This window comes from Scardinius erythrophthalmus, assembly GCF_964197995.2.
Source record: "Scardinius erythrophthalmus genome assembly, chromosome: 11".
Lineage (NCBI taxonomy): Eukaryota > Metazoa > Chordata > Actinopteri > Cypriniformes > Leuciscidae > Scardinius > Scardinius erythrophthalmus.
Window position 1 is genome coordinate 43,094,885 of NC_138231.1, and position 17,415 is coordinate 43,112,299.

At 39.8% G+C, this 17,415-nt stretch overlaps 1 protein-coding gene across 4 annotated transcripts in view; it reads right to left on the reverse strand.

Annotated features, from left to right (window-relative positions):
• Nucleotides 1–17,415, reverse strand: part of ptprk (protein tyrosine phosphatase receptor type K) — a 188,593-nt gene that overhangs the window by 111,506 nt on the left and 59,672 nt on the right. For all 4 annotated transcript variants that reach the window (XM_081379511.1, XM_081379509.1, XM_081379510.1 and 1 more), the window contains exon 3: nt 5,892–6,163. In XM_081379511.1, the coding sequence (XP_081235637.1) occupies nt 5,892–6,163 (272 nt within the window). The remainder of the gene's footprint in view (nt 1–5,891; nt 6,164–17,415) is intronic.

Here is a 17,415-nt window from a genome sequence, read left to right on the forward strand (position 1 = left end):
GGTTGTTGTACATTAAATATTGAACATTACAGTGTAACACTAGCTACATATAATATATATTACTATAACTAGGAATGTTCCCTGAAGTGGCATCATGATGCAAACATTAACAATGATCATCATTATAATGGCTGACATGACTTGTTGCTGAATTCAAAATCCAGTAACATCTCATGAAAGGACAAAAACATGCCAAATAGGGACATTGTTTTTCATTTTAAAATGACAGCACTTCAGCAGCATTGGGCTCGTATGAGAGCAGCCGTAAACAGGACACGTTCATGAGCGCAGAAAAGATGAACACACTGCTTGGGACAGGCCCTTTAAAACTACCTGATTGGGACACTCATTTTCCCAGTCATCTCAATGGCAAAAAGTGTCCCGATAAACCTGAGTTCACCCTATTTTAAAATACAAGCCGCTTTAAAAAACACGACACTGAGATTAGTAAGTCATTGAGTTGATCAGGAATCGAAGCCAAAGCCAAAGCCAAAGTCTTATTTCTTGTTCTTAGAAAATGTTTCAAGAATTGCATTGCTTAGGATTAATCTTAAAGTCCCCCTGTAGTCAATAATTGTATGCCTTAAAACTCATCTTTGATCACCAAAATGACATATTTAAAAGTTTTATCCTTTACATTTTTTTTTCATGCCTTCAAATATCTTGAATGTAACTCGACACCCTTGCCTCATTTAGTATGCGTGGTTCTATGAATATGCAAATGAGCCCCGCCTCCACTCACTCACTCAGCTCAGAGATCCACAGGTTGACGATCACACGTTGATCTGATTGGTTACAAGGTAGTTTGTGACGTCAGAAACACCAGCGATTTCAAAGCGTGTTTTTGAGACTGTCTTTGGTTCACTGCAGTTTTAAGGAGGAAATACTCAGCAATGGTGTCGACTAGGCCTGGGCGAAAAATCGATTGAATGAATTAATTCGAATTTTTTGTTGCGGGCGATTAAAAAAAAAAAGTAAATCGAGTTTTTGTGTAATGATCATTTTGGTCGCATATGCTCCTGAAATTTAATCTGTGCGACCTAAAAATATATTTGGGAGCATTTGTGCGAGTGCAAATAATGGTTGTGGTGCGACTTGTTTTAATTTCTCTAAAACAAAACGTTTGCAAATTACTTCACTGTGTACCTTATGTGCGCTGATATATAAGCACGAGAGAGAGCCCCGGTCGCGCGCGCGCGCACTCTCACGTCTTCAAACAACACGAGCGCTATCTTGCTCTCTCTCCCTCCCTCGCGCATATTAATCAAAATCACGATAGAAAAAGGCCGGAAGACCGAAGTTTCACGTGAAGCATTCGGAGATTTTTTTTCTCCTGAATTACAGCGGAGTGTGAATTGTGCTAAAAATTCAACTGCCGGGATCACACAACGCGTGCCTTAGGCTACCCTACACGTCCACATGACACGTCCGATTTTTCTTCTTTTTATTTGGTGTTTATTGGCGGTTGGCAATCGACATGTCCGATTCGCGAACTAATGACTCATTTGACTTGAATGAATGGTTAAAACAACTGATCTGTCCAACACTGAACTCACGAGACGTCTGAATCGGTGTATAACAAATCGGTAACACTTTACAATAATATTCCATTTATTAAATTCTAGTTAACTACATTAACATGTACTATTAATAAACTGTACTTTGTTAATTTGTTAACCATTGTTAATGTTAATTTCAACATTTAAGCTAGGCTACTAATAGCCTACATTAGGCTATTGAAGTGTTTTTTCTTTCTTTTATTTGTTAACATAGTTAATGCACTGTGAAGTAACATGAACGAATAATAAACAGCTGTATTTTATTAACTAGTATTAACAAAGATTAATACAGCATATTAATAGCAATAAAGTGCCAAGCAAAAAATGCAGGGACAGGTGTGTGGCAAACAAATCAGGTTCATCAGGTTTGATTATTAAGGCTTTTAATCGGCAGGATGCTGCTGGTCGTTTCGCTCTACTGGCAGAGCTAATTATACGTCAAATATAACACCGCATACACCATCGCCAAAGAGCTTGCCTTCACTAAATTTAAACCTATGTTGCAGCTCATGGAAAAAGAACGGAATTGCGATTAACATGACGTATGCAAATGACAAATCATGTGCCATTATCATCGTGTTGAGATGATATAGAGCCAGAGGACTAAATTTCAAATCTTGACCACAGGATGTGTCTGTAAAGCCCCGGTGAAATGAAATCTGTTCATATATAATTTGTAGTTGTGGTGCTCCTTAATTTTTGGTGGGTGCTCCTAACTTTTGAAGTTGGGAGCACCAGTGCTACCAAGTAAAAAAGTCAATTTCGAGCCCTGCATCCAGCCGAATATGAAAAATGCCAGTCTCTCCGAGATGAACAAAACCGCAGTGACCAACAAACCTTAGCTAAAAAACAGCTAACTGTATTGCTTTAAATTTAAATACAGCTAAAATTTGCTTTAAGTTGTCTGCCGTTTGTACTTGCTTTCCTTAATAAGTAGGGGGGAAAATCGGAAAAAAATCGGAAATCGAATTAAAAAAAATAAAATCGGAGATTTTATTTTTAGGCCATATCGCCCAGCCCTAGTGTCGACTTATGAATTTACACATGGTTTGACTTAAAGCACATTAAAAACACCACATAGACACATAAACAACATTAAAAGCTGGATTTTTACCACAAGGGGACTTTGAGAAATGTCTTTATTTTTTTTCTTAACTAACCGAACATTTCTGGTATGCCAGTGAATTATAAAGCTAGTTAGGAGTCAGATCACCAATGAGAATGTAAAGTTTTTTGTCAAGTGAGTGGGTAATTAATTAGTTAATTAGCCAAGCGATTACACACACACACACAAGCCTGCTGATGACACACATTTCTGTTTTGCGTCCTCAAAGAACATTATTGAAGAACACATCATAAGCCAGAGAAACCCCAAAGGAACACAAACATTATTTGCCTTAGAAGAAAAAAACTGAAAAACAACTTCTTCTCTCAAGTTTAGCGACTGTGACTGGATATTCAATCATTCATGGGAACTGAAGGATGACCAAAGGAACACCAGCAACACGTTTAACTCATTCCCTTTGACAACGTTAATGACGGCGAACGCGAGCGACTTCCTCAAACGCTTCAGTTCTGAGCTTTGGCGTGATTTCAGACAATCTGACATTGAATAATTGAAAGTAACCGAGGGCAGGTGTCCAGCTCATTAAGCCAGTCCGTTTGACGTGGTGACTAACGATCTGATCGGGGAAGTGTAGCGCTCTCGCAGGGGATGAAGACTCCCTCAGGAGTTACACACAGAGAAAACAAAACCAAAGTGAATCAGGTCTTCAGCTAAAATAAACTGGACTCCAGCAACAGATCTGACTCATCAGTGCCTAATTAAAGGGGACAAGAAATAACAAGCCCACACCAGGGTTTAGAGATGGACTGCGAGCGAGAGAGTGTGATGAAGGGACGTAACATGCCTGGACTCATTAGAAGGGACACGTCTCCGGGGCTTTAGGGGGGCAGCAGGTGGAATATACTCTATACTGTGAGAAATCACATGCAGACATGAAGAAACAAGCCCTCCTGATCCATTAGCTCGTCTCGCAAATATCATGCAATATTAATCACAACAGCGTCTCCTCGCAGCTCCTCTGAGCGAGACGTGTAAGGCGTGTAGACGGCCAGCAGAGGCCCTCCAGGTGTGTGTACATGTGGGGCTGATGAAGCTGAAGCAAACAGACCGACACTATAAAGACGCCCTAAACGCATAAAGAAACTGTATCGTCACAGTGTTTAAAATTCTGTCTTTCACACAGAAAGAGAGACAGCAGAGAGAGAGAGAGAGAGAGGCGAGATCAGTCAGGACTCCCAATTAGTCTGAACACAGACGGAGGCTTTCAGTATTCACCGTCTCACACACACACACACACACACACTGAAGCAGAACAACCCGTCAGATCACACACACAAGGCAAACACTGACACGTACACACCCACACTCAACAGTGAGAAGAGAAGAGAAGAGAAGAGAAGAGAAGAGAAGAGAAGAGAAGAGAAGAGAAGAGAAGAGAAGAGAAGAGAAGAGAAGAGAAGAGAAGAGAAGAGAAGAGAAGAGAAGAGAAGAGAAGAGAAGAGAAGAGACGAGACTGATCATTAAAGAAGTCATATTCAGTGGATGAAATACTACTCTACTGGGACAATAAAAAGCGATTGCATTGAAAAACAAAAGTCCCGTGAAGAAGATCCACTGACCCAAAGAGACGTTTCACCAGCAGGAAACTTTCCTTGTGACTTTTCACATGCAAGGACACATTAATGAGTCCATAACTGTCATGAATATGACTGAAAAGCTCAACAGAACCGCTATTGTCATAAATCAGCTCAGGTCACACTTAAACTAAACCAGCTCTGCCTACAAGCAAAACATCCATTGTGATGCCGTTCCTCATTCTTTTGTTTAGAGGGCTTGACGCCAGGAATGTGTCACCAGGAGTTAGTGTGCGACAACACAAGAAAACACCTCTTTGAATTTCGAGCTCAGAGTTTGAGGTAAAAGTCTTTAGAAAATTGCTTCAGTTTGCTTTCAAGACCCAATATACTACAAGCGAAATCAAAGATGAACTGGTGTGATGTCATTTCAACTAAATCTTCGCTTCAGGAGTTTGAAACTGCTTGTCAAAGCAAACTTTACGGGAAAGGTGGGCGTGGCTCTGAGGCTCCGCCCTCTCTGAGGTGTAAATCTTCTCCGGTTCATGTTCTGTTCAGACGCGAGTAAAAACATGAACACACTGGAGAACTGCTTTATAGTAGAAACTGAAGCTGTAATTCTAACTGAAAGCGACACTGACACTGTTTAATACAGTAAAACTGTAGCAGACATCTATAGTATAAAGTGCTGTAGAAATAAACATGACGTGACTGGAGCGCTGAATCACAGAGCTGGTGCGAACACTGATCAGATGCTTTCTGAACTGCTGTTTTCTCACCGCTGGGTTTGTATCGTGTGTTTATTTAGTCAAGTGCAGCACATATTTACCTATTCATCTAATACTCGCTCTCAGCAGCGTGGACGGCGTCAGGATGTCCGCTAACAGTATATCACTGCAAATTTAATACCCATAAGCGACGAACGATAAAGAACTTCACCATGAGTATCTCGGGGCTTTAGCATCTTTGCGTCTCTATGGCCCCATCCACACTGCTGCGTTTTCGTTTAGAAACGGAGAATTAAAACGAATACGATCTCCGTCCACACCAGCGTTTTAGCTGCGTATTAGAATTGATCTCCGTCCACATTAAAACGACTGAAAACGCGGATCACGTGACCATTCACCAACACTGGGCATGCGCGTGCCGGTGTAAACACAACTTCATTGATAAAATTATCCCACCAAGCGCTGGTTCTTCCCGGGTTAACCCAAAACCGACGCTCCGTGTACGGTCGATACCGCCGCTGCACACGGGAATTGTCACAGATCACTCGAATAATAGCTTGCCTCCGGCGCATGTAGGCAGTTATAGCATTGTAAAATGCAGAATTTACTTGGACAAAGCTGCTAGCAAAGATATACGCCATGACTGATGACACCCAATCATAGAGCCGAGCGTGAGCCTCTACTACGTCATCGTTTCTAAAGTCCTCCGTTTTGACCCGTCCACACTAAAACGCCCTCCGGAGATTCAAAACGAAAAACGGGTCGGCAGCGTTTCTAAACTTCTCCGTTTTGGGTCTCCGTTTTTGCCGTTTTAGTGTAGACGGGAGGTGCAAATGTAGCAAAAGGTCTCCGTTTTTAAACGAAAACGCAGTAGTGTGGACGGGGCCTATGACCTCAACAGATAAACGTATCTCGTCTACAGAAAACAAGCCGCATCTTTTGATTGGCTGGGTGATTTGCATACCTGATACTCATTGGGCCAGAAGGTGCTGACAGCGAGCTCCGCCTTCATCCAGTCTCGGCCCGTGCAGGACGTGACGTTCCAGATGGGGTTTGCCAGCGGCCCCTTGTTGACCTTCACCAGGATGTTGAGCGTCCCGGAGCTGGAGCCGTCCGGGCAGAACAGCAGATAGTTGAAGTCTATGCAGTGAGTGTCATTTTCCTTCATCACGGGCAGCTGCAGGCGAGCCTTTTCTCCATAATCGTGCTGAGAGGTGTCCACCATCATGTACGAGCCTGGGAGAACGGAGAGAGGAAACACATGTGAAGAACTCAAAAGCGTGAACGTCTGTTTTGCTGTCTACTTCTTACATAGGCAGCGTCCTCACAGAAACGAAACCTCATTAGTGCCTGATTTGCATCCAAAGGAATTTGTGTTTAACACAACGCTCTGATTAGAATGTGAACAACAAGCACACACCAAATATTGATCCATTCATCATTAGATTGAGCTATTTGTATTTATATATATATATATTTAATACTGCATAAAATATTTACAGTTGACATTTCTTTTTTTCACTAAACTTGTTGTAATACATTCTGGGATCAAAGAATCAATTATTCAATATTGATTCTGAAAATCACAAGATTGTTGCATGACATTACGGCGGAGATATTCCTGAATTAACTGAATTTAAGGACTAAACCAAATTCCCAGTCCTACCCGTTTAGGTTTTGAACCAGATTTTGTGTTATAATCAAACAAAAATACAGAGTAAAGCAAATGTCACAAAGCCACACCAAGGAAAATAGAAAATGTTGAGTGAGTGTTATCTGCTAAAAAGCAAGCAAAGACGACAAATTGTTTGAGAGCTCGCGTGGGATCCTAGCTAGATATAAACTCAGACATGGGGACACAATATTTCTGAACTTCAGAATCAAAGACTCGTACACTTGGCAGTTCGCTGTGAGCTTATTACAGAACGCTTTCATAATCGCTCCACCGGAGAAATGGTTTCCAGCTATCGGCCAAGTCGGACAGGGCCATATAGGATCTGGTTCCAGTTCTTTAAGCATGTGATTGCACTGAGAGGAAAAGATTTCAGATCCCAAACGCCCAGAGGATGGACATCAGGCGGCGAGAGCACAGACTTCACCACCATTTGTCCAAATGAACATACATCTGTTCATCTGTCTCTCCACAGCCAGAACCAGAGATGACCAGCTCTCTCTCTCTCTCTCTGCACAGATCTTCTCTTTCTCTCTCGTCTTTGATCCTCATCTTCTGTCAGTTGCTAGACATAAAGCCTAGATGAAACTCATCCTATCTGCTGCTAAATAAATACCCCTGGCCATGTTGTGTGCAGCTCGTCAGGTGCATGTTATTCCAGATTCAGAATCTTTCTAGTGTAATCATTTTCTCTGTCTCTGAAATTACTTTTGACTATTTTTATGTAACCATTAGTCATGTGGGTTAGGGAAAAATATCCTTAGATATAACATAGAGTTCAGACTCTCAGCTGCATTCAAGACCATCGCTGATGATAACACACACCTGTCACCACATACTGGATCTTAATCAAACAAAATGATTCATATAAACATTATAACAAAAAATCATTGCATCCAATGGGACTGTTCATGTTTTATGAATATGTTTTATATACGTTGCTGTTCAAAAGTTTGGGCTCAGTAAGATATTTTGTTTTAAGAATTTAACATTTTGATGCATTAAACTGATCAAAAGTGAGAGTAAAGGCATGTATAATGTTACAAAAGATTTTATTTCAAATAAATGCTGCTCTTTTGAACTTTCTATTCATCAAAGAATCCTGAAAAATAAAATGTGTATTTCCAAAATTTAAAAATATTTCCACAGAAATATGAAGCAGCACAACTGTTTTCATCATTGATAATAATCAGAAATATTTTCTTGAGCTGCAAATCAGCATATTATAATGATTTCTGAAGGATCATGTGACACAGAAGACTGGAGTAATGATGCTGAACATTCAGCTTTGATCACAGGAATGAATTATATGTATATTCACATAGAAAACAGCTATTTAAAAAAAGGTAAATATTATTTGAACGCTGGTGTCTTTTATCATCATGTATCATATCACATCACATTGTAGACATTAAATGAGTTGTGAATGAAGATTCATGTTGTCTTTGACAATATTTTCTCAGAATGAAGCAGAAGAATATCATTTCCGCAGCTGAGAACATCAGTGTAGTGTAAGTGTTTTGAAACACTGCTGCTCGTCTTTTATTTCCATTGAAATGGCAAATGTCTAAAGCAGAGATCATTTAGACACAGAGATAGCCTGTTTATGCAGGAGACAGATGTAATGGTGCAGAAGTTGCCAGGCAGAGCTTTCATTTGGGCTTTATTTGCAGATGAGACATATCCATGAGATCTACACGAGCTGTTTTCTCCTCTGTGTTTCTCTTCCTCTCTCTACAGGTGAGTTGTGGGTGAAAGAAAGCCTCTTGCTTTTATGAGTATAGAGTGTGGATCAGACCACCAGGAGAGATGGAGAATCAAATGCAAATTGGCCAAGAGCTGCTGGCAACCCTACCAATTATATCTGTCTCTGATTTCACCGCTCCAAATCTCACCGCAAGACTGACATGCTTCACACAGGATTCTGAAAATCTCCAATACAAAACGAAAGTCCTGACTGGTTGGACTAAGGCCTGCAATTACTCATTCACATATTTCCTTCACACTTTCATCACTGTCAAAATATTTAAAAAAGAATACAGAAATATTTTGCAGAAAAACAACTACCTGTCTCTCTTCTGTGTTCATAGCAACACTTCATATTTGAAACATATTTGGTATATTTCCTGCAAGCATTTGTCAAAATATGCAGTATGAATATCATATATAACCATACTGAAAGCAATAATGAATAATTCACCTCAGATTTTGAGAAAATAAACGTTTAAACAGTGAACAAACAAGTGAATTCCATGACAAAGATTGGTGGTTTTTGATTGATTTGGTTGTGAGTGCAGTGCTCTTGCAGAGAGACTCCGCCCACATGCTCTTCTGATTGGCTGTGGTTTTTGATTGATTTGGTTGTGAGTGCAGTGCTCTTGCAGAGAGACTCCGCCCACATGCTCTTCTGATTGGCTGTGGTTTTTGATTGATTTGGTTATGAGTGCAGTGCTCTTGCAGGGAGACTCCGCCCACATGCTCTTCTGATTGGCTGTGGTTTTCGATTGATTTGGTTGTGAGTGCAGGGAGCTTGAAGAGAGACTCCGCCCACACTCTCTCCTAATTGGCTGTGGTTTTTGATTGATTTGGTTGTGAGTGCAGTGCATTTGCAGAGAGACTCCGCCCACACTCTCTCCTAATTGGCTGTGGTTTTTGATTGATTTGGTTGTGAGTGCAGTGCATTTACAGAGAGACTCCGCCCACACGCTCTTCTGATTAGAGATTATATGCAAATATTAGACCACAGAATGACACCATTGATCAATCACAATCAAGTATTTCAGACAGACTTGTAATAAAGCTAAATACAACCTGTGCAAACAGGAAGTTAAACTATGAGCTGGGCATCTCAGGTATGTGAACCTGCCCCTTACAGCTGCATTACAGAGCACTTGCGGATGCTGCCGGAATAAATGAATTATTCTCTGAGCGCTCACAGCGAGACACTAATGACTGCAGGTGAGAACAGCCATGTGCATGTCAGGAGGTGTGTGTGTCCCGCCGTTTCCTCTATAAACGCCCGTTGGGTAAACATTTGTTTCTTCCCAAAGGTCAAAGGTTGGTCACATGAACTAACCGGCGTATCCAGATGGCACTATCGTTCAGCCAAGAGTTACTGGCAGAAAATGAAACATGTCCATGAGTGATTTTTGATTTATGTAAGTGCTTCCTTATGAACATGTGCTGGAGAGTTTGGAGAATGTGTTTCAATCATTAATCACTTCAGTGTAAAACGGAGAAGAAAACGACGAGAGCAACGGCAGAAGGGTGGACATATTAGACGAGAAGGTTTGGCCGGCTCTCAAAGCCACAAGGCAACATGAACACGAGTGCTCCTCCACAAAGCTCAGACCCAGGCTGGTTTAGCGAGTGCAGAGCGGTGGTTTATGTTAGTATGCAGAGCGCTGGACAGAGAACTAAACCACCACACCACTAATTACACACATCTACACTCAGATCCACTCTCTGCTTAAACCTCAAACCTCAATCTACAGCATGTCTACATAGGGAACATCCAAATGAAATGGAAACTCGTAATGACTGATCTGAAACACTCTTCATGGGCAGCAGCAACACAGTCAAAGCTAAATACTTTAATAAATATAAACATTACACACTAAAACTCTTTTAATACTTTTTTTTAGTAGTCGACCGATCTAAAAATTTTGATAACCGATACCGTTATCCAAGAGAGCGGGAAGGCTGATATAAAGCCGATCTATATGATATTTAATATATGATATTTAATTTAATTTAAAAGATATTAAAAGCACATGCATAACAATTGCTGGAATTAAATATATATTTATGTCATATAAGATTTACTAAATAAGAAATAAATCATTTGAAAATGAATATGAAAAAATAAATGGTTTACTTGATAAATAAATCTGTAAACTAATGAAGATGGAGAATCAAAGCTTGGACTCAGCGCTTTCAAAATAAAAGTCCTGCTCACTGTCAAAATAAAAGTTTCCGACACATCAGCCAAACAGAGAAACTTATCGGTCTATGCTGCTGATAATTAAAAAATGCCATATAACGGCCGTAGCAATACATATATAGCAATAAAACCTTTTTTCCACATTGCATTATGGGATTGCATCTAGCACAATGGATACATGTGGCGCTGCCTTGGAGTGTTTGTCATGCTTTGTGAGTGAAAAATGCATTTGACTTCACTTTGAATGTTCGCTCTTTTCACAACTGAAATAACATGAATATTCAGATTTCACTTCAGAGAAAGGTTCAACGACTGTGATTTATTGCCCATTGTTGTCGCAGCTTTGCAAGTAATGGAGGATATTTGTCAAAGTTTATGCCTCAGAACCGTTTGCCAGTAGTGTTGTAACAGTACATCATCACTGCAAATTTGCCACAAATGTAGTGCAAGTTATTTGTAAAGAAACCGTTTTACTGCAGGAGGATTTATTGGACAACAATTTGCATACGCCTCTGAGTGCTAGATGATGTCATCAATATTTTTGATCTGTTTTTCATAGAAAGAAATTTTTTAAATGCGCGTGTTATACAGTATCTGCTGAAAGTACACTAGCACAAAGATGATCGTAAAGCTAATAGACATGGACTAAAAGCCCCAAAATTCCAATTTCATGGGCTCTCTGAAGAATGGATCAGCTTGTGAGCTTTAAAAGACAGCAATTTACAGAGCAGCTTCACACAGTGTAAAATAGGGCAGCAGTTTAAAGAAAGTCTGAAACTGCAAAAAAAAGGACATTTACTATAACAAAAAAAAAAAATCTCTCAAAAAGTAATTCAGCAAAGCTCACAAAAACACCACAAAATGATAACAGTAGAGTCTTATTTCAGTTTGAACTCTTGCTCATTTCACATGTTAAGAGGCACTTCTTAAAGGTGCAGCAGCAAAAAATGACCCGCTAATTCAAATGGTCCCTTTTTTGGCACAAAACACTTTATAAATATTATTAGTAGTCCTCGGGGATGAATCAAATACTCAAATATAATATGACCCTTTTAAATCAAGAGGTTGAGAAATGAGCAAAGAAGAGAGACAGATATTGGGAAACAAGAAAGTGAGTAACAGAGAAAGAAACTACCATTCATTAATGTCAACTATTGAAGATTTGATGTAAAACAGATCTCCACGTCTCGTTCCAGAGGGTGTAGGAGTTCGATGTGAGCACACAGAGCAAATAGTCACGTCTGCTCTTAGTGAATGTGAAATGTGGAGCGCATTATTATAGCGTGCTCAGAGGTCTGATGTTAAAGTCACTCCTCAGTGGAATCAGAGCATGACTAAGCAGAAAATACATGTTCTTGCTACACACTGCTACAGAATGCAGCCTCGACGTGTGCCAAAACCTCACAGTCAACAGCCCTGAATCCCACACATGCTGACACACCCAGAACATTCAGAAGAGAGAGAAGAAACACTTGTCTACACTTTTTTATGGTTTTTCACCATCATTTAGCTTTATATGCACAATTTCCACCCTATCCATGGTCTTGTTGAAGAGGTCCTATTATGCCCTTTTACAAAGTCTTGATTTTGTTTTTGAGGTGTACTAGAATATGCTGTCATGATTGATTTTTCAAAAACACATTATTTTTCACATATTTTATATTATTACAGCTTCTCTCTCCCCAGTCCCGAACACGTCATTTAGTTCCGGTTTGGATGAAGCCCCTCCTTCCAAATGGGAAATGTCCCCTCTGTAACCGCGAGTTCTGCTCTAGTGTAAATATTACGGATGGTGGCAATTTGAAACCAGTTCGAGCCCGATTCAGACCCTGACAGTGTTAACGAACAAGAAGATCATCCAGAACGGATTTCATGTACGGATTTCACAGGACGTTTCAGAGTGGTATGTTTTTTTGTGGTAATTTGATTATGCATATTAGATACGATTGCACACCACTTAATCATGATACTTATCAGAAAACTTTAGTTATACAAAAAGTAATTGATCAGAAAACCATGAACTATTTTCCTAAGGGGGGCAACAGTCTTACAAAAGCTACAGTAAACACTATATCAACTCTAATGTTGGCTAGCAGACGAGCGTCGCAACATCATAAAACTTCCACAACAAGGTGGAACTGCTCCATTTCAGGAGAAGCTTTTGTGCGGCGCCTGCATTGTGTTTCTGAAGCTGTTCTTTGTCAAATGTGCAGCACACAGATAAACGTTGGGATTATAATGTTCAGGAACAGTGTTTGAAATAAATTCTAACCACTCTAAGTTCATTAGCGTTAGAAAGGTCAAACAAATGAGTTGTGGAAAAAAAAACAAATGAGTTGCTGTCTCGTTCGTTGTAGTTCTTGGAAAGTGGATTCTGTTAAATAAAATATCGCCGTTAGGAGAGGAATTTGAGCTTTTGTAAACTTACAGATCTTTTTCATGCTCAAACAGCAACATTACAGACTAACTAAAGCTGAAAAAGCGTAAAAGTATAACAGGACCCCTATAAACTCCATGTATTGTTGTAAACAAACTGTGAGACAAAACCTAAACAATTTAATCAAACACAAAACTGCGTCGGTGGCACTTGAGAAACTGATTATTATATAATCTAATGTATACCCCTGGGGGTACGTGAGGAGACAGAGGGGGTACGCGAACAAAACACTGAGTTCATTTACCAACCCTAAAATAGCATTAAAACTGAGCTGGGAACCACTGCTCTAATGCTTCTGGAGATATGCGGTGTATGATCAAATTATTCATACTTAAAAACATCAAATGTGTTTTAAAATGTATTTACAGCGCACGTACACCTGTTTTACAAAATCACTTTGAGATTCATTTCATTTTGATTCTACATGCTGTAATTCTTCAGGAGCCTTTAACGTAAATCTCCATTACACTAGTTCATTAGCACAGCTGCACATTACACCGAACGACTGAATATATAAGCTGATCTGTTATCTGTCCACATTCAGAGAGAAAACAGACCTGTCAAACACCGCCCATCCCCTGCTCTCTTTGATTGCTTATGAAATGTGGATGGCTGAAATGGGCTGTTGGGTTTTTGGCAGTGATGTAGAAATATGGGCATTCACATTCAGATCCCTGCCGAGAGAGAGAGAGAAAGAGAGAGAGAGAGAGAGAGAGAGAGAGAGAGAGAGAGAGAGAGAGAGAGAGAAAGAGAGAGAGAGAGAGAGAGAGAGAGAGAGAGAAATAAAGAGAAATAGAGAGAGAGAAATAGAGAGAAGGGCCGGCCTGGACCCGGAGCGCATCTGCTGTTCACAGAGAACGCGCAACGTTCATGAGACGAAACACTCGCACCATGTGAGAAAAATCTTTCTTGTATGATGTGAGAAAAAATAAAATCCCTGAATGCATTTCTGACGACTCATTTTGTGGCATTAAACGGCGCTTTACAATAATATCACAGTTACAGCTGTTAAAATAAAAATGTGCAAACCGAAACAAAACATCTGGAAGCTTCTTACACTGATTAGAGGAAATAGTTGCATTCAATTATTATGATTTCACAGCAGTAAAAAAACAACATTTCTTTGCAAGGGAAACCATATAAAAATGTAAAGCATTTCCAAGAATAAAACTGTAAAGTACTGCATAGTATAGTCATTATCTCTAATCTAGGCTGATGAAGCTATCAAAACACAATGATGCCGTCACAACAACGCTCTCAACAAGATGGCTGACAGAAGACACTCAAGATGGCTGTCTCCCTTCCCACAACACTAACCACCACAGCGCACATCCGTTCTTCAGTGTACAGGCCGTCCTCTCCTTCATGGCACTGACCCACATTAACGGGAACGGTCCCTTTTGTCAGGCAAACACTGGCCAGGAGATGTAGAGCGGAAAGCTCTGTCACCGCGGTGAAACACTCGTCCTTCCCAACGCTCTTCAAACAGTAACTCAAGACCTTCATAACCAGGCGTTCAGTGCCCCCAGTTTTCAGTGGCAGGACGGTTTTGTCGTTTACGAGATGTAAAGATTTTATAAAACAACGTACCTTGCCCAATAAGAAGTAGCAATATTTCGAAACGCTGTATCACAGACCATAGCCTTGAATTTGCTCAGACTATTTATTTCAACAAACATTAAACGGTTCATTTCAGTCAGCACTCTACAGTGTTCACCGAAGTTCATGCATGCATCCTTAAAATGTCATTTTATACATTTATAAATTGCATTTAGGTGAATACTGCTGTTTATCGCTTATGTAAATTAGGGTGCAGTATTTAGTGAAAAGTGATGTGCTGATGTAATGTTTTTTGAATAAATCGCACTAGCCGATATAATTAAAAAGCTACTGCATGTTAAGTAGGAATGTCTATGAATATGATTTTTTTTACCCACTATCTTACAAATGCAACACTCATACTATGAGACTTGAAACTGAGACTGAAAAAACACACTGCAAAACTTTAAAGAGCTATTTCTGAAATGGTGTTGGTAGAAATCAATTTATTAAGGTTGATTCTGTGATGTTAATATTTTTGACTTGCGTAAAACCAGTTAAATTAGATGTTACCATGTTTTAATGCATTGAGATGAGATGCAGAAGCCAAAGTCTGTCTGTCGCAGATCTACATAGATTAACAACAGCAGAAAAGCAGAGATGTTTCTTCTCAATGCATACAAATTAGTTTCGATCTAGAAGTAGTTCCAGTGTAGTCACACACTTTCTCCAAGCAGCCGTCTGACTGCAGTGTAGATGAGTAACATGTAACTTGGCAAAATACTGCCTCCAATGAACTGCTAGAAATCTGGAGTTGAGGCAGTGTGTAGGATGCACAGAAGATGCCGGTGAAGTAAAGCAGGGAAGGGCGGATGATAAGGGAGTGCTGTGTGAAACGGCATGTCAGCGGTACTCCAGCGGTGCAGTGCTTTCTGTGCCCTTCAGTTAAAGGATTAGTTCACTTCAGAAATATAATTTCCTCATAATTTACCCACATTATCCAACATGTTCATGTCTTTCTTCAGTTTTTTTACGTAATATGCTATCAGTTTCTGATGCAGAGAAGTTAGTTCATGCATTCATGACCTCGAGACTAGATTACTGTAATGCTTTATTAGCTGGTTGTCCTGCATCCTCAATAAACAAGCTACAGTTAGTCCAAAATGCAGCCGCTAGAGTTCTAACTAGATCAAGAAAATATGATCATATAACACCAATTTTATCATCACTGCATTGGTTACCTATAAAGTCCCGTATTAACTACAAGGTATTGCTACTGACTTATAAAGCCCTAAACGGCTTAGCTCCAGTTTATTTAATGGATCTTCTATCGCCCTATAATCCATCGCGCTCTTTAAGATCACTAAATTCGAGGCGTTTGGTCATACCTAGGATATCTAGGTCCACCAAAGGAGGGAGAGCATTTTCACATTTAGCTCCAAAACTCTGGAATAGCCTTCCTGATACTGTTCGTTGCTCAGACTCGCTCTCCCAGTTTAAAACTAGATTAAAGACGCATCTCTTCAGCCAGGCATTCATATAATATTTTTAATCTTACAGTTAAATCCGACCTCTAGTTCATAAACGCCACAGGAGAACTGGCCCCCGACTGAGCCTGGGTTCTCCCAAGGTTTTTTTTTTCTCCATTAGGTCACCTGATGGAGTTTTTCGGTTCCTTGCCACTGTTGCCTTTGGCTTGCTCAGTTGGGGATATTTTGGGGATATTTAATTTTATTTTATCAGTCAATAACTTCCACTAGAAACAAACCTTGTTGTATTATTTTAATTTAATACTGTGAAGCTGCTTTGATACAATCTGTATTGTGAAAAGCGCTATACAAATCTACTTGACTTGACTTGACTTTTAAGGATAACATTCCAGGATTTTTCAAAGTCTCTACATGATCCTAGCCGAGGAATACGAGTCTTATCTAGAGAAACCATCGCCTATTTTATAAAAAACAATAAATGAAGACTTCAGATGCAAAAGCCTCTAAGTGCCATCTGAAATTTTCTTCTAGAATGATCATTTTATCAAGCTTGTATATTTACAGTAAGTTCAGTAATTTCACTTTAATGGAAATGAAAATGACCTATTAGTTGTCATTTAAGTGAAATTACTGAACTTAAATATACGAGCTTGATAAAAATGACCATTTTAGAAGAAAATTTCAGATGGCACTTAGAGGCTTTTGCATCTGAAGTCTTCATATATATATATACTTTTCAACCACAAATGCTCATCTTGCACTAGCTCTGCGATGCGACACACATTACATAATCACGTTGACAGGTCACGCGTGACGTAGGCAAAAGCACCGACCTAGTGTTTACAAAACAAACGTGCAAAGACTGAGTCAAATGCCATTTACAAAAATAAATAAATAAAAGGTAAAACAACGATGTTGGACGATTTTGAAGTTGGAGGAGAAAAAAGAATTTTTCGCCCTACACTCCCTTTCAACACGCGTGACCTTTCAACCTGATTACATTATGTGTGTCGCATCGCAGAGCTAGTGCAAGACCAGCATTTGTGGTTAAAAAGCATTTGTGTTTTTTTTTTTTTTATAAAATGGACGATGGTTTGTCTAGATAAGACTCTTATTCCTCAGCTGGGATCGTGTCGAGACTTTGAAGCTGCATTGAAAGAAAGACATGAACATTTTGGATGACGTGGGCGCGAGTAAATTATCAGCAAATGAAAAATGAAGTGAACTAATTCTTTAAGCCCAAACTTCTACCGTCACACACCGTCCGAGTGCAGCTCAGTTTCTTGCACGTTCAACAGCACATGCACAAAGTGAATGTCGAGACAGAAGAGTCCACTAGTGGCAGTACACACAGTTGTTATGTTCTGTGCAGTAGTCGAAGAAGAGTGTGGACAGAGCGATATAAAC